The sequence below is a fragment of the Rhinopithecus roxellana genome, chromosome 12 (genome assembly GCF_007565055.1).
Source record: "Rhinopithecus roxellana isolate Shanxi Qingling chromosome 12, ASM756505v1, whole genome shotgun sequence".
In the NCBI taxonomy this organism is placed as follows: Eukaryota; Metazoa; Chordata; class Mammalia; order Primates; family Cercopithecidae; genus Rhinopithecus; species Rhinopithecus roxellana.
This window is the reverse complement of record NC_044560.1, coordinates 84,690,451-84,714,447: the sequence shown is the minus strand read 5'-3', so window position 1 is coordinate 84,714,447 and position 23,997 is coordinate 84,690,451. Positions and strand designations below refer to the sequence as shown.

General features: G+C 43.1%; 1 protein-coding gene across 1 annotated transcript in view; it reads left to right on the top strand.

Annotated features, from left to right (window-relative positions):
• CSMD2 (CUB and Sushi multiple domains 2) overlaps positions 1-23,997 on the top strand; it is a 654,766-nt gene that overhangs the window by 416,212 nt on the left and 214,557 nt on the right. Inside the window, exons 14-15 of the mRNA XM_030943020.1 lie at positions 19,441-19,767; positions 23,635-23,829. Of these exons, the coding sequence (XP_030798880.1) occupies positions 19,441-19,767; positions 23,635-23,829 (522 nt within the window). The remainder of the gene's footprint in view (positions 1-19,440; positions 19,768-23,634; positions 23,830-23,997) is intronic.

Sequence of the window (23,997 nt, the reverse complement as noted above, 5' to 3'; positions counted from 1 at the left end):
CTTTCTTCAGCCAACCTGGGTCCAACCCTGTCTAGGAGGGACACAGGGCATTTGCTGTTTCCGATCCCTGTATAGCGACTATTGGTACTGACATGTGGCTACTGGGGTGTTGGTATTTTCCTTCCCATTTGAAGGCATTCTTTCTATATTGTCTATAGAAATTCTTTGTGGTATTTGATATATGTATTTTCCCAATCTCATTTTCCCTTTTTGTTTTCTATTTTTCACTGTATAGTTGTCTTACATTTCCGTCTAAATAAATCTCTCAGTATTTGTGATTTCTTTTCAAAGCTGACAAAGTTATTCTGCCATGGATCTGAGAAACAGTTCGTTTTATTTTTGGTTATTTGTCAGTAACTTGATTTTTTAAAATATAATTTGTTTATCTGGAGTTTACTTAGATGAATGTATAATATTGTCCAAACTATCATGCAGTTTTCCGACACAATTTATTAAGTAATTCATTTCCCTTTTGATTAGAGGGAAATGAATTGTTTTATTACATACTGAATCCTCAAATGTAGTTAAGTCTATTTCTTGAGTCACCACTTTGTTCTGCTGCTCTATTTCCATCTTAGCACTGGTATTGAATAATTTTAATTGTTGTTTTATAATGTGTTCTAATATCTGGCAGAGCTAGAAACAACTCCTTCCTCCCTTAATTATTTTCTCTTTCAGAATATTCATTGTTATTCTCATCTGTTTGTTGTTCAAGATTAATTTTAGAATCATTTTGTCAGAGTAAAAAAAAAATCCTATTGGGATTTTGTATGTGCACTCCTGTTAAAATATAAATTAACTTGAAGAAAATAGGCATTTTTATAATACAGAGCCCTCCTATCCAGACACATGTTTTTGTTCGCCTACTTTCGTTTTTCTAAATATAACAGCTCCATGGTTTTCTTCATATAGGTCACATACATTGCTTCACATGCATTGCTTGTTACCTTTATTCTTAAATAGGCAGGTCCTTTTTTCACTTCTCCTCCCACCCTGACCTCAATGCCACATGCACAGGTGAAGCATGCTCTATTTTCCCTCCTCTCTATGGCTGAAACCTAGTGTTCCCTGTAAACATACAATCCCAGATTTTCCAGGACAAATGTAATTTCAAACATCATTTCCCTTGGCCCAGAAAATATGATCACAATAGCTAGAGTCCTTGGAAATTGCCTTTTTCAAATGATCAGAGCCAGAGTTGGGATCAGCAAAGGTTTAAATGTATCAGCCTCAGCACGGGGGATAATATTCCTGGGAACTGTTTGTGATCAGGCCAGGGACGGTGATCAGTGTGAGCTTCCTCTGCTTAATGTAACATTCTCCTCATTTCCCTAGACTTCCTTCAAGGTTTCATTGACCTACAGATGGCCCCAGAAAATAAGCAGGGAACTTAGGGAGTCCCAGGGCTTCCTCCCTCTGTTATCCAACCCTTGAGAGCCTGAACACTGAAGACCTGTGTTCTCCCTTTGCTAGTGGTGGGCAGAGTAGGGGGTGCCCACTCTACAGAGTGCTCCCAGTGATATAAAGGGGACGTCACCTTGAGTGGAAAGACAGCGGTGGTAGCAGGATGGGGGAGGGTCTGTATCTGCTACTGTACTGGAGAATGGGCACTAGTCATAGCTAGTCAAGCATCCCAGGACCATGGGGCATCCTGGGAAGGGTATGCCAGAGTTGAGGGAGTCCAGGGCTGAAAGAGCTGACTGTGGATGAAGGAATGGGTCACAAAGGAGGCTGCTGGTGTTGCCTCTCAGAATGTACAAGGAGGTGGAGTCAATTCTTGTGCTACCAGGCTAGTGTAGGTCACATCATTGCTTGTTACCTTTGTTTTCAAATAGGCAGATACTTTATGGCGGAAGGAAGCTTCTGGATTGAATCAGGTCCTTACCCAAGGGAATAGGGTCTATCCCAGCCGAGTATATCCCTGACCCAGCCAGCGGCTTCAGTCTCCAAAAAGAGACTTCAGTCTCACATCAGAGACTAGAGAGGAAACCATGAACCAGAACAGAAGCCCAGTCCCTGGGCTGGGGCATACATATTGAAGAAGGGTTAGCAGAAGAGGGAGATCCTAAAACTGAGTGAACCTATGGGTATGCTGGGCTTCTCACAAGCCCACCAGTTACTGGCCCTGTGCAGCCACACACACCTCACCCCACCAGTTTGTGGGAATGGACCTTCCCAATGTACCATCATGCTTAGCTGGGCTTGGCTCAGAATCTGGCTGTAAGAACCGAGCCCATGGGATCCAGGTCTTCAGTGTACCTGGCCAGGGTGAGATCACGCAGACTGAAGGGATGGCTCACAAAGGAGGCTCCCAGCATTTCCTATCAGGATGTCCAAGGAAGTAGTCAACACTTTCCCTGCCAGGCCAGTGTGAGTCACATCACTTGTTTCCTTTATGTCTAAATAGTCAGGTACTTTATAGGAGAAGGAAGTGTCTTTGGTGGCCCTGCCTAGTCTAAAGTAGACCCAAACCCAGCTAACCATTAGAATCACTCCACTCATAGGCCTTTTAAAGTACAGAATTCCTGACCTTGTCCCCCAAAATTCCAATTCAGTAGGTCCAAAATGGGGCCTAGGAATTGTAGTTCTAAAAAACTCCTAGATGATCTAGACATTAGGTCATATTTCTGAACAACTAGTATGGAACACATACTGTATGCCAGTTCCTTGGGGGAAGTTTTGTGTCATTTCTGTGAGGTTTGGTCCCTTGAATTCCTCTCTTGAGTTCCTTTCTTGCATTCCTCTGGGCTAATGGGAAGCCTTGAGCTCTTGGATTACATCATGCCAAGATACTTTTTTCCTAGCTAATACTTGTGTCATGCCAAGATACATGGGGTTGTGATGCATGTGGTGATATGTTGTGTTCATATGCTATTGCTATTAAGTTGGCCAGGCTGCCATAACGCAGTTGTTATGATGATTGTAGTCTCCTAGGGTCCATGGATGTTGACCTCCATGTTGGTATCCCATCAAGGAATGAGATGCATCGTCCAGTACTCTGACATTACAACTTGATGTTTTTCATTTAATTTAAATGCAGCAAAATGTGGAAGGGAGTGGGTACTACGTACTGGCCATTGCACTCAGCACCGGGCAAGTGATGAAGATGTTTCAAACATGATTCTTACCCTCCAAGAGCTCATACGCTAGTGAGTAAGATAAGCATGTACTTTTATTTTAAAGCAGTCTCTGAATTATTGCAGCCATAGATGTGGTCACAAAGTGCTACCAGAATGTAGAGGAAGAAAAATTCATTCCAACTGGCAGAATTTCAGAAGTCTTCTTGGAAGATTGTAGCACAGGCAAAATTTCAGTCCAATCCAACCCAGGAATCTGTCCAAAACCAAACTGTGAACACAGCTTAATCCAAGGCCCAGTTCAAAGGCCTTATTCCCACAACTAAGAGTCCTGGTCCAAGGTATATTAGGACCACAGCTACCTGCGTGGAATAGGGACTAGGAAAACTGGCCAAGCTTTAGGAGTCTAATCCTGGGCTATGACCTCTACTTGTAGGGGGATGGGGTATCTCTGTCATTCTCACTTCAGCTTTCACCTTTGGGATCAAGCCAACAGGCTCTGTTTTCTCTGTAAAATGTGCAAAGCTGTGTGTATGCGTTCTCCACTGTGCTCTGCCATGCCTGACTCAGAGAGCTATGGAGGCCAACACAGAGTTTCCCTAACCAGGGTCTGTTTTCATAGCTGCTGGCTCAAAAGCTGGAGCATGAAGTTCTGTCAATACCCCAACCCTGTTCTTTGAGCCTCTTGGTGAATTTGTCATCTTCCTTGAGCATATGTGCTTACTATCAGCCCTCAGTGACGTGGGTGTCCTCAGACTCTGTGGTCCTTGGGGAAGGCACTACATACCTTTTCTAGGATTTGGCTTTCTAAGAGAGCCTTGGGTTACCCCTCTTGTGTTGACTGGCCCTTCCTCTAGGCCTTATGTACAAGAGCAATCTTTTGGGGGACTCAGGGGAGGTGGATTCAGAGAAAAGGTTCCTGGCCCTAGGCTACCTGATCAACTCTCATCTTGCTCTGGGACTCAGATCAGACTCCCCCATGGTCTTACAGGGAGCTCTCCCAGGCTACCTGTAAACTCCCTTGGATTATTGTATTTCCCCTGGAGGAAAATCTAGATGTACTTCCTTGTGTTCATGGAGAACAACCAGCATGTATTCTTTTCCAGTCTTCAGTGGGTCGTGGTCTGAGGCATGAATGGACTATGGCAGTTCTAGACTCCCTGAGTGAGGATGCTCTGATGAACAGGCTTAGAATGCATGATGAAGGTCTCTAACAGAGCTCAGGGGCTCAGGTGAAGAGGACAGGCCCTGGGTGCCTCAAAGACCCAGGGACCTGGGCCTATAGTCCTGAGAACATCCCCTGAGTTGTTGAAGATGTGGTCCACACCCTTTCTTGAATTCCTCTGGGCTAATGGGAAGGCTTGAGCTCTTGGATTACATCATGCCAAGATACTTTTTTCCTAGCTAATACCTGCGTCTGGCTGACCAGGTTAATAAGAGCAGCTGAAGCTAACCTTAGCTGGGCATAGAGACCAGCTGGGATCTACCCATGTAGCAAGGATAAGACCCTATGAGTATCACTCATAGGATCCTGGGGGCTAGGTGCAGGCAGCTGTGGGATCTCACAAGAGATAAGCACTTTTGAGTAGCCTTTGCTTGGGACATGGAAAGACTGGGTCATCTGGACTTCTCTCTGTTCCCCAACATGTCACAGTTCCTCAGAATCTCACAGTGAGACTCAGGACTGACAGAATATCCAACACTCAAGTGAAGAGCTGTTCAGTACCAGGTACCCCCGTGCAACTGATAGTGCCTCTCCTTTCTAAGTGATCTGCCCACAGATCTGCTCACAGAAGGTGCCTCACCAGGTCGCAGTTGGCAGCCAAGCAGTCAGTCATTCCTGCAAATGGAGAGTTTTGTCAGAATCTTCTGGACTTGGAGTTACCTGTTCATTCCTTGAGGAGAGGAGGGACTGATAATCAAAGAGCAAACCTTTTGGCCTGGGGTCTTGCTGGATTGAGGGTGTGGTACGGGAGAAGTGGGGAGACACCACTTTTGCTGCCTTAGTAGGCTGGTTAAGACTAGGAGATACACCAGGCAGAAACATGCATGGAGACACCTATCAGCAGCAAAGTGAGGATGTCCCTCTTGTTTCAAATTCAGCCAAAATTGAATGTATACCTTCCCTGAGCCCAGCACGGTGCTGTGCTCCATGCCTTCACAAACTTCATTGCATTGAGTCTTCACAACAAAGCTGTAATTTAGAAGTTATTAATCCCATTTTTATATATGAGAGAAAGGACTCAATGATATAAAGTAACTGCCCTCTTCCTCCCTCCCAAATGTGTACAACTAATAAGTGAAAAATACATGCAAACCACCAATTTTTAGAAGGATTCATATTTGCTCCAACTTTGGCATAGTGGCTTGGTCTGGCTATATATATTTTCCAAATAACTTATGGTCTGTTTTCAAGGTAAAAGCTGAGCCCCAGGAGTGTGGACTCAGCTTCTTCCCAGTAGCATAGGCAGGGGATCTTTTTCATGCTTTGTTCCATAAGGTATCAGAATCTTTCCTGTGAGTTGGGAACATGAGTTCCTCAGCCAGCTATTGAGGAATGCATGAAAATCCCAGTACAGAGCCTGGCCTTGGGAAAGACCTCTAAACATCTCAATGAAGAGGGCCTTAAGGCCAGGGTAAGCACCTGGAATGGTTTGGCAAGGGCATTGCATTATTCCAGAGGTGTGGCAAGAATCAGTCATGGCCACAGGGTAACTCCAGGCAGTGGGTAATTTCCAGAGGTTATGCTGATAAACAGTCATGTAATTTATACCAAGAACCTAGCCAACCTTTATAGGATACAGGTAACAGGGTTCAGCCATAGAGGGCAAGAACTTAGCAATCATCAGACCCCTACCAATGAGCTTCAGTTTAGGATTCCAGTTCCAGAGGGGACTGAGTTATGAATGAGGAACTTGAAGCAAAGCTAGTTTCATGAGTAGCTGCTACCATGAGTAGGGTGACAATATATCCCTGTTCACTTGGGACAATCCCAGTTTACATCTTTTGTTCTAGGTAATTATTCATAGTGCCACCTTTCATTCTCAAAACTAGTTTGGGCATTATGTTATGTGGGCACCCTGATATGCCAAAGACTTCATGCCAAGAAAGGAATTGGGCCTCAGTGAATGATTTGAATGCCAAGAGGGATCTCTGAGTCAAAGGTCTATGAGGCTATATGTAGTGGTTTATTTTTTTTTCTTACTTGTCACTGACTTGAAACTCAAGCTCTGGGCCGGGCGCAGTGGCTCACGCCTGTAATCCCAGCACTTTGGGAGGCCGAGGCGGGCGGATCATGAGGTCAGGAGATCGAGACCATCCTGGCTAATTCAGTGAAACCCTGTCTCTACTAAAAATACAGAAAAAATTAGCCAGGCATGGTGACGGGCACCTGTAGTCCCAGCTACTTGGGAGGATGAGGCAGGAGAATGGCGTGAACCCGGGAGGCGGAGCTTGCAGAGAGCAGAGATCGTGCCACTGCACTCTAGCCTGGGTGACAGAGAGAAACTCTGTCTCAAAAAAAAAAAAAAAAGGAGCTCAAGCTCTGTATGATTAACTCCTTCCTACCTCTCTCCCCCTCATCCCATGCCACTCTTCCGTGAAAACTCTTGCCTACCTCAATGCCTTTCCACTTACAGTTCACCATGTTGGAATGTCCCTCACAAGACTGGCTCCAGCTCATCATTCCTTAACTGTCACATTCCCAGAGAGACCATCTCTAACCACCTTATCCAGAAGAGCAATCTTTCACTTTTTATTTCCGTCATACCCTTTTTTATAAGTGTGTTAGTCAACTTTTGCTGTGACATCAACAGCCCAAAACTCTCAATGACTTGCAACAATAAATATTTATTTATTACTCTTATCTCAAGAGGGCTGTAAGTCAGCTGCAGCTCTGCAGGGCTCTCCTGGGCTCCACATAACATCTCATTCTGGGACCCAGGCTGAAGGACCACGTTGTGCCTAGAGCATGTTGTTCTCATGCCAGAAGGCAAAAGCTTCAGGGAACAGACAGTACCTTTAAAACCTCTGCTTGGAAATGCGTATGTCATGTCCACCGACAATTCCGTGGGCTAAAGTAGATTGCAAGACTAAGACCAAAGTCAGTGGGAATAGGGAAGAAAGCACCACCTCAAGAGACGTATAGCAAGGGCAAGGAGAGAACAAATGATTGTGAACAGTTAGTATGATCTACCGTAATAAGTGATGCTTATTTTATTTGTGGATTACCTGGCACCCTCACTAGACTATAAACTCCCTGAGGGCAGACCTGTATATGTCTGATTCATTGTTGTACCAATCATACAGCAAATTCTTTGTATTATTTTCCTATTTTTGTTATAGTTATTAGTAGCAGTGTTATATTGCTGCTATTATATAAACAAAGCCAACACAGCTGGAGTGAAAGAGCATTTGGTTTGGAAGATGCTTGGCCACCCATGGTCTATGGCAGCAGGATTTTATTCCACAGCCCTCAAGCTAGTGTAGTTATAGCCAAGAGTGGCTGAGGCCCTGAGTGCAATGAGCCTGTCATATAGACTCTATCACTGCAGCTAGGAAGGATAAGTGGGGGAGGAGAGAACATTCTAGAAAAAAATCACTGGGTCCTTGCACATTTGGAGAGCTGCAAGTAGTTTAATCTGACTGGAGTGTAGGGTGCAATGGGGGAGGCTGGGGAGAGTGGAAAAATAAAAATAAAAAAGATTGGCAAGGGCCTTAGGTCACTGAGAGTCTTTTGTACCCCTATGAGGAGTCTAGACTTTATCTTCTATGTGGCAGGGAGTCTTTAAGAAGTCCCAAGCAAGGATGTAACAGCAAAAGAATTTGTGATTTTCAAAATTGACCCTGGAGCCGATATGGAGGATGGATTCAAGATGAGTGAAATTTAAAATAGACATGAGGTAGACTATGGCAGTAGGAAGAGGGCTTCCACTTAATAGGGATGTGATGAGGATGTGACAAGTACAAGAAATACTGAAGAGATAGAATCAACAGAAGTTAGTTACTGATTGAATATGAGAGTGAGGGAGAAGGAGTTGATATATTTTGCCTAGGCAACTGGGTATTGTCATTCATGGAGATAAGGAATGAAGGAGGCTTAAGAAAAAAGATAAAGAGTTCAATTTTGGGCATGCATTTGAGGTGTCAGTAGGATCCCCAGGAGGGATGTACATCAGACAGTTTTGCGTCAAGTCTGGAGTGTGGTAGGAGGCTTTGGGTTACTAGAATTTATTTTGGAGGCAGTGGCATAAAGGAAGCAAGAGTAGGGAGTGAGAGGAGCACCTAGGGCAAACCCATACCTGGGTGATGGAAGGGCTGAGTCATTTGTTAATGCCAGGGAACATTCCAGGTCCCAGAGAACCTTGGTTCCCTTGAGAACCAAGTTTGGGGAACGTTGGCCCCTGAGAACCAAGTTTGGAGAAGAAGACAAAAAGTTCAATTGTGGACTTGTTTTGTTTAAGTTGCTGTGATAAAATCCAAACTGACTCTCATGATTTTTAAAAGATTTTGTCATCCTCTTCAGTTCATCTTGTGTTCCTTACTCCATCTATCAGCCTGCTTCTACCTACCATGCTGCTCTCCCTTCTGTCCCTCACATGCACCAAGCTCATTCCCACCCCAGGGCCTTTGCCCTTGTAATTCTTTCCCCCTGTGGTGAACCTTCCTTAGAATGATTGATTCCTTATCATCAGGCCACAGTTCAAAGGCCACCTCCTCAGGCCATTCCTGCTGCCTTATTAAAAGCAACCCACCCCTATGCCATTCATTCTTTTTTTGTCACCTCTTAGAATGTAAACTTCAGAGGGTCAAAGGACTTGTTTATCCATCTTGGTGGCTGCTGATCCCATACCTAGAATAGTGGCAGGCACACAGCAGGTGCTCCATCACTCCATCAATACTTGAGCTAGATGGAGACATTTCAAAGACCACTGGATACACAGGTCTGGCATTCAAAAGAAATGTCTTTTCTGCAGGCATGCATTTAGGAGTTATGTGGGGATGAGGTGCCCTAAAGAGGACAAGCAAGTGAGAAGATGACCCTGAAATGGATCCGTTCATGTTTCAAAAGGTAAAAGTCAGGTAGAGGGGAAAGCTTTCAAATGACTGCCAAGGGATGGTCAGAGCTAGAGGTGGAAAACCTGGAGAAGATGTTATGGAAGAACCAAAGTGTCTTAGGAATGCCCGTTTAATTTGTCTGAGAACACCTATGCTCAAATTCTACCTGTCCAAGGGGTAGAAACTGGGCAGAAAAAAAAAGAAACACAAAAACTTGAGTACAAGCCAGGTGTCTAAGACCAGAATGAGCAACATAGTGAGACCCCCTCCCCCTCCTGCACACACACATCTCTAAAAAAAATAAAAATAATTAGCCAGGCATAGTGGCACATACCTATAGTCCCAGCGACTTGGGAAGCTGAGGTGGGAGGATCACTTTTAGCCCAGGAGTTCAGTATTACAGTGAGCTAGGATTGCACCACTGCACTGCAGCCTAAGATAGTGAGACCCCCATCTCTAAAAAATTTTTTAAAGAAAAAATGAATAACCTGGGCACAATATATGGCTTTTGGACTGCATTATATCAAATATGAATCGAGGGGGACACGCATGTGCTCAGGAAATGCACAGCCAGTATTGCCCATTTATCCTTCATACTCCTTTTGGAATGTGTGTGAGTTTCTAGACTGCATCCTCAGTACTCTCCTTAGAGAGAACGGAGCCTACAGTTAACTTAATCTTGTTTATAATAAGGATAAGCCCTACCCAGTAACTAGCTTCACCCTGATGCAGGTGACCTTGAGAAACTCACACAGTGTCTTTGGAACTAACACAGTTAAATGATAACTTTCACCAAGCTCCAGTGCCAGATACGACGTTAAGATGACTGAGACACAACTTTACATACATGGAGCTTCTGACCAGAAAGAGGTGAAAGAAATTTAAGGTTGGGTTTGTGAAGCCTCTGTTTCCAGCTCAACAATAGCTTAATCAGTAGAGCTGCCTCAGTTTACAGATCTAGATACATACACTGAAGCAAGAACAATCCGATTGGGCCACTTCTGCTTGGGTGAGCATTGCTGGAGAAAATTGCCCAGCCAGGCAAATTGGCACTGCTATAAATTCATGAACACCAATCTCAGTCAGGCTTACAACAGTACCTGGCAATCCATCTGTGTTTCTCAAGTCATTCTCTTCTCCATTTCTCCATGGAAACTACCCCAAACATTCACTACCCTCCTTGAACCTATGAATAGCCCCTTCTCCTCACTTTACTCCACCTCACAGGCAACACTCTCAGTTTTCAAATACTAAAGATGCCAAGCCTACAGACCAACATCCATCCTCACCCTTCCTCTATTCTTCCCACCTTTTATAATAGATTATCAATCCTTTCTCCCATCAAAAAACAATTCCCCTTTAAATTTCTAGCATAACTCCATTTATGCTTTAGATAAGGAACCTTTAAAAACTTTTAACAGAGCAGTGAGAAATGTATTTTTACCTTGTGACTTTGTATGCACTTGCACACAATTGCAATATACATTTCACAAACAGTACTTACCTTTACTACTTACATTGAACTCAGATATTTCCTATTCTCTTCCTTTATTAGCCCATTCTTGCATTGTTATAAAGAAATTCCTGAGGCTGGGTAATTTATAAAGAAAAGAGGTTTGATTTGGCTCATGGTTCCGCAGGCTGTACAGGCATGACACCAACATCTGCTCAGCTCCTGGTGAGGATCTCAGGAGGCTTACAGTCATGGTAGAAGGCAAAAGGGAGTCAGTGTATCATATTGTGAAAGGGGGAGCAAGGTAGGGTGGGGGCACCACACTCTTAAGAAACCAGATTTCATGTGAACTACCAGCACAGAAATTCATTTATCACCAAGGGGATGGCACTAAGCCATTCAAGAGGGATCTGCCCCCATGAGTCCCACCAGGCCCCACCTCGAACACTGGGGATTACATTTCAACCTGAGATTTGGAGGAGACAAAAAAACCAAACTATATTTTTTGTTGTTTTTTGTTTGTTTTGTTTCTTAACATGAAATTTATGACCAGCTAATAATGGGTTGCAATCTACTGTTTAATACATTTAGCTATAAATTCTTCCTCACCTTTCACCTTTTCAAGAACCTTATGCTTCATATTCTCCCTCCTTCTGCTAACTCTTCAGCCACTTTCCTTCTGCAAGTTGCATTCCATCAACATTGAAATTTTCTCAGGATGCTCTCATCTAAAACAAAAACAAAAACACATATTGGCTGGGCACAGTGGCTCAGGCCTGGAATCCCAGCACTTTGGGAGGCCAAGGCAGGCAGATCACGAGGTCAAAGATCAAGACCATCCTGGCCAACTTGGTGAAACCCCATCTCTACTAAAAATACAAAAAAAAAAAAAAATTAGCTGGGCGTGGTGGCGCACACCTGTAGTCCCAGCTACTCAGGAGGCTGAGACAGGAGAATCGCTTGAACCCAGGAGGCGGAGGTTACAGTGAGCCAAGATTGCGCCACTGCACTCCAGCATGGCAACAAAGTGAGACTCTGTCTCAGTAATAATAATAAATAAAAAGCATCTTTCTTCACACCCTCATCTCCTTGCAGGTTCTCTAAGTCTCTTTCATACCCAAACTTCTGTAGCAGGATGTCCATGTACCCTTGCTATGTTCGTTTCTCACCTCCCAGTACCCTGTTACTCCACTCCATTCTGACTTCTGAGTCCACTACGTCTCTGAAATTGCTCTCACCAAACTCACCAATGAGTCTCATGTTGCTGAAACCTAGTGGATCATTTTCAGCCAAGATTATACATGGTGCTCAGCAGGCTGTCAAAACAGATGGCCCTTCCTCCTTCTGGAAACCCTCTTTCTTTATCTGTATGACACCACTCTCCTGTGTTTCCTCCTACCTCTTGACTGCTTGGTCCCTATCTGCCCTGCCAGCTTGTCTCCTTTCTCTCAAAAAGTTCCACACCATCTTTTTTTGTTTTGCCAACTCAATAGCTCTGTTGTTTTAAGTTTTTGTTTTCTAATAATATTATATGTTTTCTCACCTGTTTATTAGCCAACTTTATTTATTCTTTGTTGGTTGCCTCTTAACTTCCTTGGCCAATATTTCTAAGTTGAGTGTACATCTTTCTGTCAAATTCCAATTCTTTATAGATGAAGGATAGTAAATATTTAAATGTAGTAACTTGCACATATTTTCTCTCCATTCGTCTGTCATTATTCAGCTTTTGTTCATGGTGATTTTTGAAATCTAAAACCTTCCATTTCTGTAGTTTAAAATTTCCCTTATGATTTCTAATTTTAGTGTAATAATAATAAAGTCCTTCCTTACCTCCGACATTGTACAAATATTCCTTATATTTTCTTCTAGGACTTCTCTATTGTACATGGAATGAAGTGTGAATCTAATCCTGTCAGTAACTGGCTAGCCGTTTGTTCTAGCGTCATGCATTGATCAATCAACCCTCTCTCTGCTAATCTGAAAAGCCCCCTTCATCATATATTTTTGTTTCCTTTTCTGGACTTTCTTTTACAGCTCTGTTGATCTCTCTTTTGAAGTCAATATAGTATAAATTATATTATTACAGCTTTATAATATGTTTTAGTATTTAATATCTGGGTTGGCAAGCCCTTCCTCCACTGGGAGGAAGTAGGCGTCATGGTTGAGAGCTTGGGCTCTGGTATTGGCCTGACTAGTTCATCTTCCCAGCTCTATCATCTACAGTGATGGTATGACTGTGGGCAGATTAACTTAACGTTTGGACTCATTGTCTGTCTCTGTGAAGTAGGTTAATAATAGTACCCATCTCAGAGGGTTGCTGTGAGAGTTAATGAGTTAAGATACAGGAAGCTCTCAGAATGCCAACTAGCACCTTATATGCTATTATTCCTTATCTGTCTCAAAGACAGCTTGGCTGTTTTCACCTATTTACCAACAGATGTATCTTGCAATGGTTTTAAGTTCCAGGAAGAAAAAAAGACCTTGCCTGGAATTGTGTTAAATTTATACCATGATTTAGGACACTTTTCATCTTAGTAATATGAATTTTTCACACAGGAACATAGTTTGTCTCTCCATTAAAAAAATTTTTTTCTGCCTATCAGTACAGTTTTGTTGTTTTTGTTATATTGGTCATGTTGGCTTATTGTTGTAGGGCTGAATTTGATTTTCTAGCACTTTGCATGAAGGATTTTTTATACTGTAGGTGTGTCATTGTGTGGGTGGATATGATTGTGTATGTATCATACATATCATTGTTATGGGAGTATTATATCAAAATCAATTTAAATAGCATGGCTATTACAAGTTTGTTTACAGTTTTGAAGCACTGGCCGTGAAACTACCTACCCACTAAGTATTTTCCAGTTTCCTCATGTTTTTCCCTTCATGCTAATTTTGGTAATTCAAATTTCTCTAGGAAATTCTCCATCTTATCTGTATTTCATATGTTATGTTTAGTATTATTTTATAGTTGGATTATCACCTTAGTGTTATTATAGCCTCCTATCTCTATGTACATTTATCTTTTCTATTTCTACTTATTGAGCAGACCAATCAGAAATTTGTAATGATCTCTTCAGGAGCCAATTTTTTTTCTGTTTTCATCTTTTCTGAGTTTGTTATCTCTTCTCTTCTTAATCATGTTCAGTTATTCTTTTGGTAACTTTTTAAGTATAAACACTAATTGCACTTATTTTATTTCTTTATTGTTTAATCATGAATAAAGCTATGAATTTTCTCCTTACTACAGCTTTGGTCTAGTATCATCATCATTATAAGAAGTCTGTATTGACAGCTTTGTTTCCTCATTGAACTCAGGAACTTATTTGGAAAGAGTTTTAAGAATTTTAAAGTGATTATGGATTTTTCCTTGTTCTTTTCTTATTGATGTCTAGTTTATCTGTACTGTGAACAGAAAATGTGGCCCAACAGTTTTTGCATTGTGGTAGAATTTATGGGGATTTTCTTATAGCCTAATGTAAGGTCAATTTTGTAATAGTCCACGGGCACCTGTAAAGAAGGTTGCATTCCTTGTTTGAAGACTACACAGTTTCATATAATATACACACTCATAATATTTTCAGATCCTTTTTATCTTGATCCTGATTTCAGGTTAGTATATTTTATTTTGTCTCTTTTCATGCTTTGAGAATAAAGTATTATAACTGTCATATCTTTATTTTGGAATGGGCTCATTATCCATCTTTTAAATATGATACTTGGTTTTTATTTTAGGTCTCTATCAAGACTATTGCAAACTCTCTTTGTTTGGTAACAACACCAAAAGAAAAACACAATAAAAGAGGGGTCTTCAACAAGCCCCTTTTATTTATTTATTTTTTTTATTTTTTTATTTTTTTTTTGAGACGGAGTCTTGCTCTGTCGCCCGGGCTGGAGTGCAGTGGCCGGATCTCAGCTCACTGCAAGCTCCGCCTCCCGGGTTCACGCCATTCTCCTGCCTCAGCCTCCCGAGTAGCTGGGACTACAGGCGCCCGCCAGGTCGCCCGGCTAGTTTTTTGTATTTTTAGTAGAGACGGGGTTTCACCATGTTAGCCAGGATGGTCTTGATCTCCTGACCTTGTGATCCGCCCGTCTCGGCCTCCCAAAGTGCTGGGATTACAGGCTTGAGCCACCGCGCCCGGCCAACAAGCCCCTTTTATTTTCTACTCAAGCTCATGTTAAAAATAACCTAATGTTACGCACAGTAATTACACATCTACTTGTTAATAAGTTTCCCACCTTTATTATTTGTCAACAATCTGAAACTTCTGACTTAAAAGTTTAGTCAAGGTCAAGATCCATGAGCACAGCCTGGTCACTACTCTGAAGGAGGAAGGTGCCTGATCTCCCTCTTTTAACCTGGGTGATTGATGGTGATGAGATCCAATTACAACTTTTTTTTAAATCCCTCATTTGAGACACTGAGGAGCAGGCTCTTCCTATTCTCTTACAGAAATATTACAATACAACATGCGTACATAATTTTCCAGAGCAACAAAGATTAGATCTTTGTAGAATAACGCACACTTCCTCTTCCTGCCCTTGTTGCAACAGGTCTGAGTACTCTCTTGAGATGGAAGACAGCTTTATAAGGCCACATTCTTGTTCTAAGAGTGTCAGTTTATCAGCCCTGTCTCCTTCCAGGTATAATAAGAAATGTCTCTTGGTAGCTGTCCAGAAAACTCTTGGCATAAGAAAAGGATCATCCAAGAGTCAGGTGTAATATAATATCCACGGATCTGATATTAATATTAAAATTCTTTTTTTTTGTTCATATTTGCCTCCACCAGTAGTTCTCAAACCCTGACTGCAATTTGGGATCACCTGGGGAACTTTTTAAAATCGGTGATGCCCTGAGCCCAGTCCACCAATTAAATAGGAATATTTGAGACTTGTATTGATAAATTACAACACTCTACTAATGTAAAGCCTGAGCTATCTTGGCCTATTCCTTTACTTTTGAGTATTCACAGTCACTTTCTCTTAGCTGTGTGTTTTGCCCCAAAGAGAGGGTTATATATTACTAGGAGATTAACCTGTATACATTTGTTGTCGTAAATGATGTTTTATCTTTTTTAAAGCATCTTATGTTACAACACCCCTACCCCATGCTTCCTTGTTGTTTCCTTTGAATTTCTTTTTTCCTCCCTAAACTGACTGCTTTGCTTTTTCCCCTTTGGTAATTTTGAAGATAAGCTATTTCATATTCTATTACTAATTATACCTAACATCTTTAAAAGCATGCTCCAACCTATATTTCTCTAATTAACTACAGAAACTACAAAACAGGATTTCTCGCAAGATGAGCAAATTAGCATATCTCCTTGCTCCAACTTTACTCTTTGTGTCAGTATAATCTGGAATATTCTACCCTGAGGTTAGGCAGGAATAACGTCTTATATTTTCTGTTTCAAGGAATATTTGTCACACTTGCATTTCATTTTATAACTATGTTTACAGAAATTATTTAAATTCATCACCATATTGCTTTATTTGCTCATTGTCAATCTTTGTTTATGCTTTTTGTTAACCACAACTTTATCCTACTTGAGTTTGTTGTTTAAATTCATCTCTAGGTTGGATAGGAGACATCTTTGAGTGGATGTGAATAGGACTTTTTTGAGGCCTTTGATATTTAAGAGCAGCTTTCTGTTGCCTCTGGCTGTTTAACAGCTTGGCTCATTCATACCCTTTTCCACTGTAAATTATTTTGGGGCACATCTGTACTATGTCTAAGATAAATACATGAAGGGTTATGAAGGGTTACAGCACAGTATTTTTCTCTGTTTTCCAGAGTTGACACAGGTATCCATCTATTAATATTTGTACAGACTTTGGTCAATCTATTGGTTGAGGTTTGGAATGGGATGGGGTTATGAGGCCCACATGTTCATGTCACCTTCTTTCAGAATGGTTTCAACCATTAGGTACTCATTGATTCATTCAGCAAATATTGGTTGAGCACCTACGATGTGCCAGGCATTGTGGGAGCCACTAGGGAGTCAGCAGAATCAGATGAGATTTCTGCTCTCATGAAAGATCTGTGTATGTGTTGGGGAGAGGGAGGGACTGACCATCAACAGCTAAACATGTAAACAAGATAATTTTAGAGAATGATAAGCACAGCTATCATATATAGCTGCTCAAATTCCAAAATGGTGCCCCTGGAGCTTTGCAACATGGCAATCCTGGTAAAAGGTTCTAGAGAAAAAATAATACACTGATAGAGTGATGGAGAGGGGGAGAGGGGCTCAGGCCTTCTTAATTAAATACTCCTCTGCAGCAAATTTATTTGCTCACATACTCACAATACCCCTGACCATCTTCCCTCTGAAACTGTAGCACCTTTCTTTGTCTTCATCTGCCTTGGACTTGCTCAGCAGGCCCTGTGATTTGCCCCCTCTGTCTTCAAGGTCTTTGCCTTTCAGTTTTGATCCCTCATTATTTGCATTATGTTCCCAACTGAACTCCCACAAAGCTGGAGATAAGATGGCTGTGTGGGGGCATCCATGTCCAGCCTAGAGACCCCCAATTCAGTGCTAATGTAATATTTCAGGTTGACAGATGAATCTTCAGCAGATTCAAGGAACACCTTCTAAGACTCCACGGTCACATAGGCCCAGTGGGAAGTGTTATTATCATACTGAGAGACAGCACTGGGGAGTTAGTAAGAACTTGGTCTCTAGAATCAGGCTCATTGATTTGACCTTGGCGCTACCATTTACTGGCCCTGCATTACTTAACCTCTCTGTGCCTCAGTGTCTTCATCTTTAAATGGGGTTAATAACAATACCTACCTCGTAGCGTTATAGTGACAGTTACATTGATTAATTGATGAAAGTGCTTAGAATGGTGTCTACTCTTGGTAAGCCCTCAATAATCTATAATAATAATTGCCATTAACTAGATCTTCCATTACCTAAAAGCTTTTCCATGTCCTTCTCTCCCCTTGGCTCGAATTCTTCTATACTTAAAATATACATGGACTACAGGGATGAGACCGAATGTGTCTTAGGAATCAGGCTTACTTTGCTGAATTGCATACAAGGGCTTTTACAGCTGCAGACTGGAAAAGAAATACTTCATGCAGAAAAAAAGAGGGAGCTGGGCAGAGTCAGGGAGAATCAGGACTAAACTCATCACAAGGAGTCACCAATTTTTTTGTTTTATGTTTTTTCCCCCTTTGGCAAACATGATTTTATTATTTTTCATCTTAGCATCATTACATTTAGTAAGTCTAATATTTTACTCACTTACATATCAATTTAATTAACACCAAACATCTATATAAATGTTATAAATGGACTTAAATGTTTATCCATATATGGAATTACCTTCTTCTTACTTGTATATATTAAAAGATGTTTAGAATGAAGCTACAGCATTTTTGCAATCAGCAAAATTAAATGTTGTTTCATTTTGAACGCCTATGACCCTGATACAGTTTTTATTTGGGGACTCATGTCCAGTCTTTATCCATATATAAACAAATATTTAATAGCTATAATCAAAAACATGCATATAATTTTATGATCTACTGCATTATTTAAAATTATGTTTAACATTCTTTCTACAGAGTCATATTTATCACTTTAATGATTGCACTCAAACTGCATCACATTAAAGGCTATAATTTACCTCACATTATTGGGCTGACATATAGTTTGTTCGCATTTTTCCTCTATAATAAAATTATGTCATTGTAAACATCTTTGGCTAGGTTGAATTAATTCCTAGAGATTACTGAGTCAGTCTTTGAGTAGTTTTGTGGCTCTGGTTAAGAACTTATATACTCCCTTCAAAAAGGATCATATCAGTTTTGCTCTGCAATTGGCAGTAAATGCATGTATCAGATTCCATGAAGCCTCAACAATACTGGATCGTATATTTTTTTCTATTGAAATGGACTGTGTTGTCATATTAATTCTATTTTCTTTCATATGAATCCTCTAAGCACTCTCTTTACTCATCTTGGTGATGTTCTTAGATAAAGATTCTAATTCAATATTGATACTTTTCCTGTGTCATAGGCATTGCAATTTTTTTCCATTTTATTATTTTCTTTTATAATTTTGCGTTAGTATTTGTTTGTTTTCTCATTTATAGCACTTTCTTTGCCTATTCTTATTCCAGAGTCTGCTAGTAGTTGGCATGAAAACAGCTTAAAATAAGGGTTTTTAGAAGGGAGGACCCTTAGGGTGAAATAGGGGAGAGAGAACAGGACGTGGATGGGGATCATAATGGACGCTGTCACCTCCCTCCCCCAGTTTCTTCAGAAGCTTTGGTCTCTGAAAGATGGTGCTCCTGGCATCTCTTCAGCATAGTGTGGTATCTTGGGGTTGTCAGAATCCCGTGGCACACCTATCATTTTCCCATCAAAAATGTTTGAAGGAGACAAATGGTCCTGGACTGTCTCCACCCGGTTACCGCCTGGGAAATTAGCATCGCTGTGTCATTAAGCAGTGTCCTTTTCTTCTGCTGCAAACCCAGCTGAGAGAGGTCAGGGACTGTGACTCTACACTTAGGCTTGAGTTACGGCTTTGCCCCACCCAAGGGACCCAAAGCGTGAGGACACTGCCTAGGTGAGCGTGCTGACCAGGGGAGAAGGACCAAGAGAAGACCAGTTCTGCCATGTCTGCCTTTTGCCAAAGGGGCCCTATCCATTGCTAAGTCCAGCATGGAGCCCAGCATGTCTCCTCGCCTGGAGCTCAGAACCCAGCCAGTCCAGCCCAACCCTTGTGCCACTCTTTCTTTCTATTGCTTTTTAGACTAAGATGTTCCCCCTGCCAGCCCTCAGTGGCTTAGGCAGAATGTTGGCGACGCTTACTGACCTCCACTGCTCTTCTCTTGCAGTCTCCTGCTTCTTCAACTTCACCAGCCCATCTGGGATTGTCCTGTCTCCCAACTACCCAGAGGACTACGGCAACCACCTCCACTGCGTCTGGCTCATCCTGGCCAGGCCTGAGAGCCGCATCCACCTGGCCTTCAACGACATTGACGTGGAGCCTCAGTTTGATTTCCTGGTCATCAAGGATGGGGCCACCGCCGAGGCGCCCGTCCTGGGCACCTTCTCAGGAAACCAGCTTCCCTCCTCCATCACAAGCAGTGGCCACGTGGCCCGTCTCGAGTTCCAGACTGACCACTCCACAGGGAAGAGGGGCTTCAACATCACCTTTACCAGTGAGTCCTCCCTCTGTCACCAGCTGGCCCTCCCTCTGAATGTCTGCCTCTGAAGATGATTGAAGGTGCTCCCATGGAGGGAGGAGGGGATGTGGATGGGGTAGTTCCCAGAGCATTGCAGGGCTGCAGTGCCCAGGCATGGAGCTCCCAGCATGACCAAGAAAGGGCATAAAGCACTGGCTGCCAGGCAGGGTGCTCTTTTCTGGAAGTCCCTCTCTGAAGGGCATTTATCTCCCATAGTTGTGATATATAATGTAAAAGGAGCCTGGCACCTCATTTTTGCCCCAACCTTCTCCATCCTACAAGACCCAGCCAGAACTAGGGAGAGTCCAAGAGAAAGAAAGTCTCTATCATTCTCATTCATTCCTGATGCCCTCTCTGAGGTGCTCTCCCAAAACCCTGAATGCCTGCCTGCTGCTGACCTCTGCATTCCGGGCAGGGCTGCTCACTTTGCTTTGCCCAGTTCCCATTCCTATAGTCAAATCAGAATCACAGCTTTGGAGCAACACTTCTGTTGGGCTCCCAGACTTATTGGGGACAACTCTTAGGGAATTTCCTCATAGCCCCTCTCAGGGCCATCATCTGAAAGTTGCCACCTCCAGTTTCAATCCTGGGCCCCTTCCCTAGAAGCAGCCTAAACTCTGCAGTGATTATTTTTATTTCTGTATCTCATGGTTACAGAGGGGGTTGGGGGGCGGCAGAAGCTTGGAGACTAGAAATAGCAAGTCACCAAAGATAGCAAGAAGTGGTTATCAGGTCATAAGAAGCTATAAATCCAATGGACTTGGCTGATGACAGACAGTCAAGTGTGGCTGGAGGTGGGTCCATCTGAGCAATTAACTAGATCCTTTCCCAGAGGCTGCTTGTGAAGGGCAAGTCGCCAGTGCAAGCTGTGCCCCATGCCCACAAACGCATACTGATCTCCCAACCCCCATTCCCACTCTTGGCATAAAGGCCTTGCCTCCGTTTTCCACCTATCTCTGGAGTCCAGTTGGACTGAAGACATTAGGTGCTACCTGGTGGGCCATTTGGGATCCCCAGCCAGGTAAAGCCCATTCCATACTCCTCACCACTCTTCTTTAGGACACAATGAACCTTCTCAGGGCATGTCTCCTCCAGGGGATTCCTGTTTCATCCCCTGTGGGCAGGGAGAAGCAGGGTGAGAGCCTAGTTCTGTCTTTCCTAACCTTCCTAGTCTAGCACTGACCATGCTGCTTCATACTACAAAGGGGCGAGCATGCATTCCTTATCTTTATATCCCTCGGCCCAGCACAGGGCCTGGTGTGTGCTAAGGATCAACAAATGTTTACGGAATGGAAGGATCCATGAATGAGTAAATGCTTTTTCTTGCCCTGGCGGAGTGAAAAGAACAGGAATAAGAGGTATCCTGGGGAGCACACTTATCCAGGATGGTGAGGGCCGAGAACTCTAGGTTTGCAGCAGGTGTAGAAACTGAGCGGGAACTTGGGAGAGGAGGCAGCTGGTGGCCCAGGGGCTGAGCTTCATCTTGAGAGCAGCAGACTAATCTGAGGATAGCTCTTACTCGTATTTCTTTCCAAGGTTTCTCTACCATTGTAAAAATGATACACACCCAATATGTAAATACTCAAAAAACGGGACAGGTCAAAGGAGAGATGTTAACCACCACCCAAAATCCCCCCAGCCAGAAATGATCCTTGCCAACAATTTATGGATGCTATTACAGGTATCAGATAGTTTTCATGCATTTATACAAATAGACAGTTGGATGGATTGATAGAAAGAATTTTTAAGAATCTGGGTCGCATCCTAGACCTGCTGAATTAGAATCACTAAAGGGATGGGGCCCCAGAATCTACATTTTTGGTAGGCTTCTGAGGCAATCTGGATGCAGTCAATGAAACAATCATCCATGGCCAAGTGTCAGGGAATTAGTGTAGTCTCTCCCACAGGACTTTAATCTCCTCCTACATCCCGACTGATGATCACTGAGGCTGAGATTGAATTTGCCCAGTGTCAGGGAGCTTGCCGCCTCAGACAGCTCTCTCCACAGCTAGCAGGCACTCCACAGCTAGCAGGCACATCTGTGTCCCTGTAACAAGGATCAGTGATCCTACCTCCACCCCTAGAACTCCTGGGAACAAGGCTAATTCTTCTTCCACATGGAACATAATGAACAACGGTGACAGTAGCTGCCATTTATTGAGCGCCTACTATGGGCTGAACCTGGTGCTGAGCACTCAACAGTCATCACTGGAAGCCTCACAACAAAAGCTCCATAAAACAAGATCTACCCCTTTCACATGCCAGAAAACTGAGGTTTGGAAAGGTACACAGGGAGAAGTGGGTCCTTGACTCACAGCTTTTGCTCCCAGATGTTGGAAATAGCTCCATATTCCTGCTTTGTGCATTTGCATGTGTGTGTGTACATGCATGTCTGTGTTCATATGTGGGTGTGTGTATCTGTGCCTGCGTGTGTATGACTGATGGGTTTGAAAGAAAAATGCCTGGACTTCTAGGCCCCAGGCATCACTTTTTTTTCCCACACCACATTTCTAAATGTCGGGGTGACTTCATGGTCATAGTTTTCAACGAAGAAAGGTTGGGAGACTCAAGTCTGGGCTGACCTAGGCGTTCAAATGGAAGGGTATTGGACACTCAGCTGAAGCCTTGCATGGGATCATCACAGTCATTTCCACATCAGAGACTCCCTTACTTCATCTGCAATGGGAAGGGTCAGGTTTGCAGGCCTCTTGCCTCTAGCAAGATCCAACAGTCTCCAGGGTCACTGCTGTTTCTGAATGTGCAAGTGTTTCTATCACTAGGGAATTTCAGAGGCCTAGAAATTTTTTTTTCAAGTGGCCTTAGATCCTGGTCTCCACTGGAAAGTTGCCATCCTCAGAACAACAGGGGTGCAAATAGAGCCTGGCTTCAGAGACATTTAGTGAGAGAACTGTGACACCCCTTCTGGAGGAAGGCAGGGAACGTGCTTGGTAGAGACCGAGCAGGAAAGAGTATCTTCCCGTGCAGAGGAGGGAAGAAGGAAGGGAACTCATCTTCAGTTAGCACTTAAAATCTGTCATGTGCTGCACCAAACACTCGCCACTCTCATATTCACATCAACTTTCATTTTATTTCTATCTCAGAATGACCCTGCAGGTGAAGGATGATCTCCATATTATCAATCAGGAAACTAAGACTCATCAGGATTGCATAAGTTGTCCAGGACCATGTAACGAATAAGAGGCAAAGCATGATTAAATCTGCAGCGTTCTGACTCTGTCCTCTCTCCACTCTTTGCATTATCAATTGCCTGGGTAGAGTGAGAGGCAGCCTTGTCAATAGGCAAGGAAATAAAGGAAATAGCTTCAGACAGGGTTAATTCTAGGGCACCTCCTTTATGATGCTTAGAGTCTATTAGCATCACAGGATTGAGAGTCCGGCTCACCTCAGGCAGAAATGATCCCATAACTGTCTGAAGTTAGGGAAATGTGGAATGGATTTGACATTGAGGAGACAGATCAGCTCATTAACCACACTGAGCCTCAGTTTCTTCATTTGTAAAGTAGGGTAACAAGATCCACTTCATAGAATCCTTATATGATGTAAGTGAGCTAACAGCAGAAACACTTAGCTTACTGCCTGATCTATAAATGTCCATTAGAATGCAGTGGTGGGATTAGGTGCTCGGGAAGGCAGGAAATCAAGTTTAATGAGCACCTGCTTGATGGCCAGGTCCTAGGATGTCTAGCTCTCCCTCCAACCTGGCAAGTTCTTGGGGAGGTGGTGGAGTTCTAGGGTTTACCATCCCAAGGAAGCTTGTTTTCTTTGAGGATTCTTCTCTACTCCAGCAGTGTCTGATCTTTTCCTTGAACTCCATCTACACAGCCTTCCGACACAATGAGTGCCCGGATCCTGGCGTTCCAGTAAATGGTAAACGGTTTGGGGACAGCCTCCAGCTGGGCAGCTCCATCTCCTTCCTCTGCGATGAAGGTTTCCTTGGGACTCAGGGCTCAGAGACCATCACCTGTGTCCTGAAGGAGGGCAGTGTGGTCTGGAACAGCGCTGTGCTGCGGTGTGAAGGTATGTGCCTGCAGGCTGGGGGCAGCAGCTGTTGTCAGCCAGAGAGGCTGGGGAGGGGGAACAAGAAGCCCAGGCCATGGTGGTTCCTTTCTGTATTTGTCCTTGCTCTTCTCCTGGGACTGAGGGCCACTCTCTCACCCTCATGATGGAATAACGGGGGCTTCATAA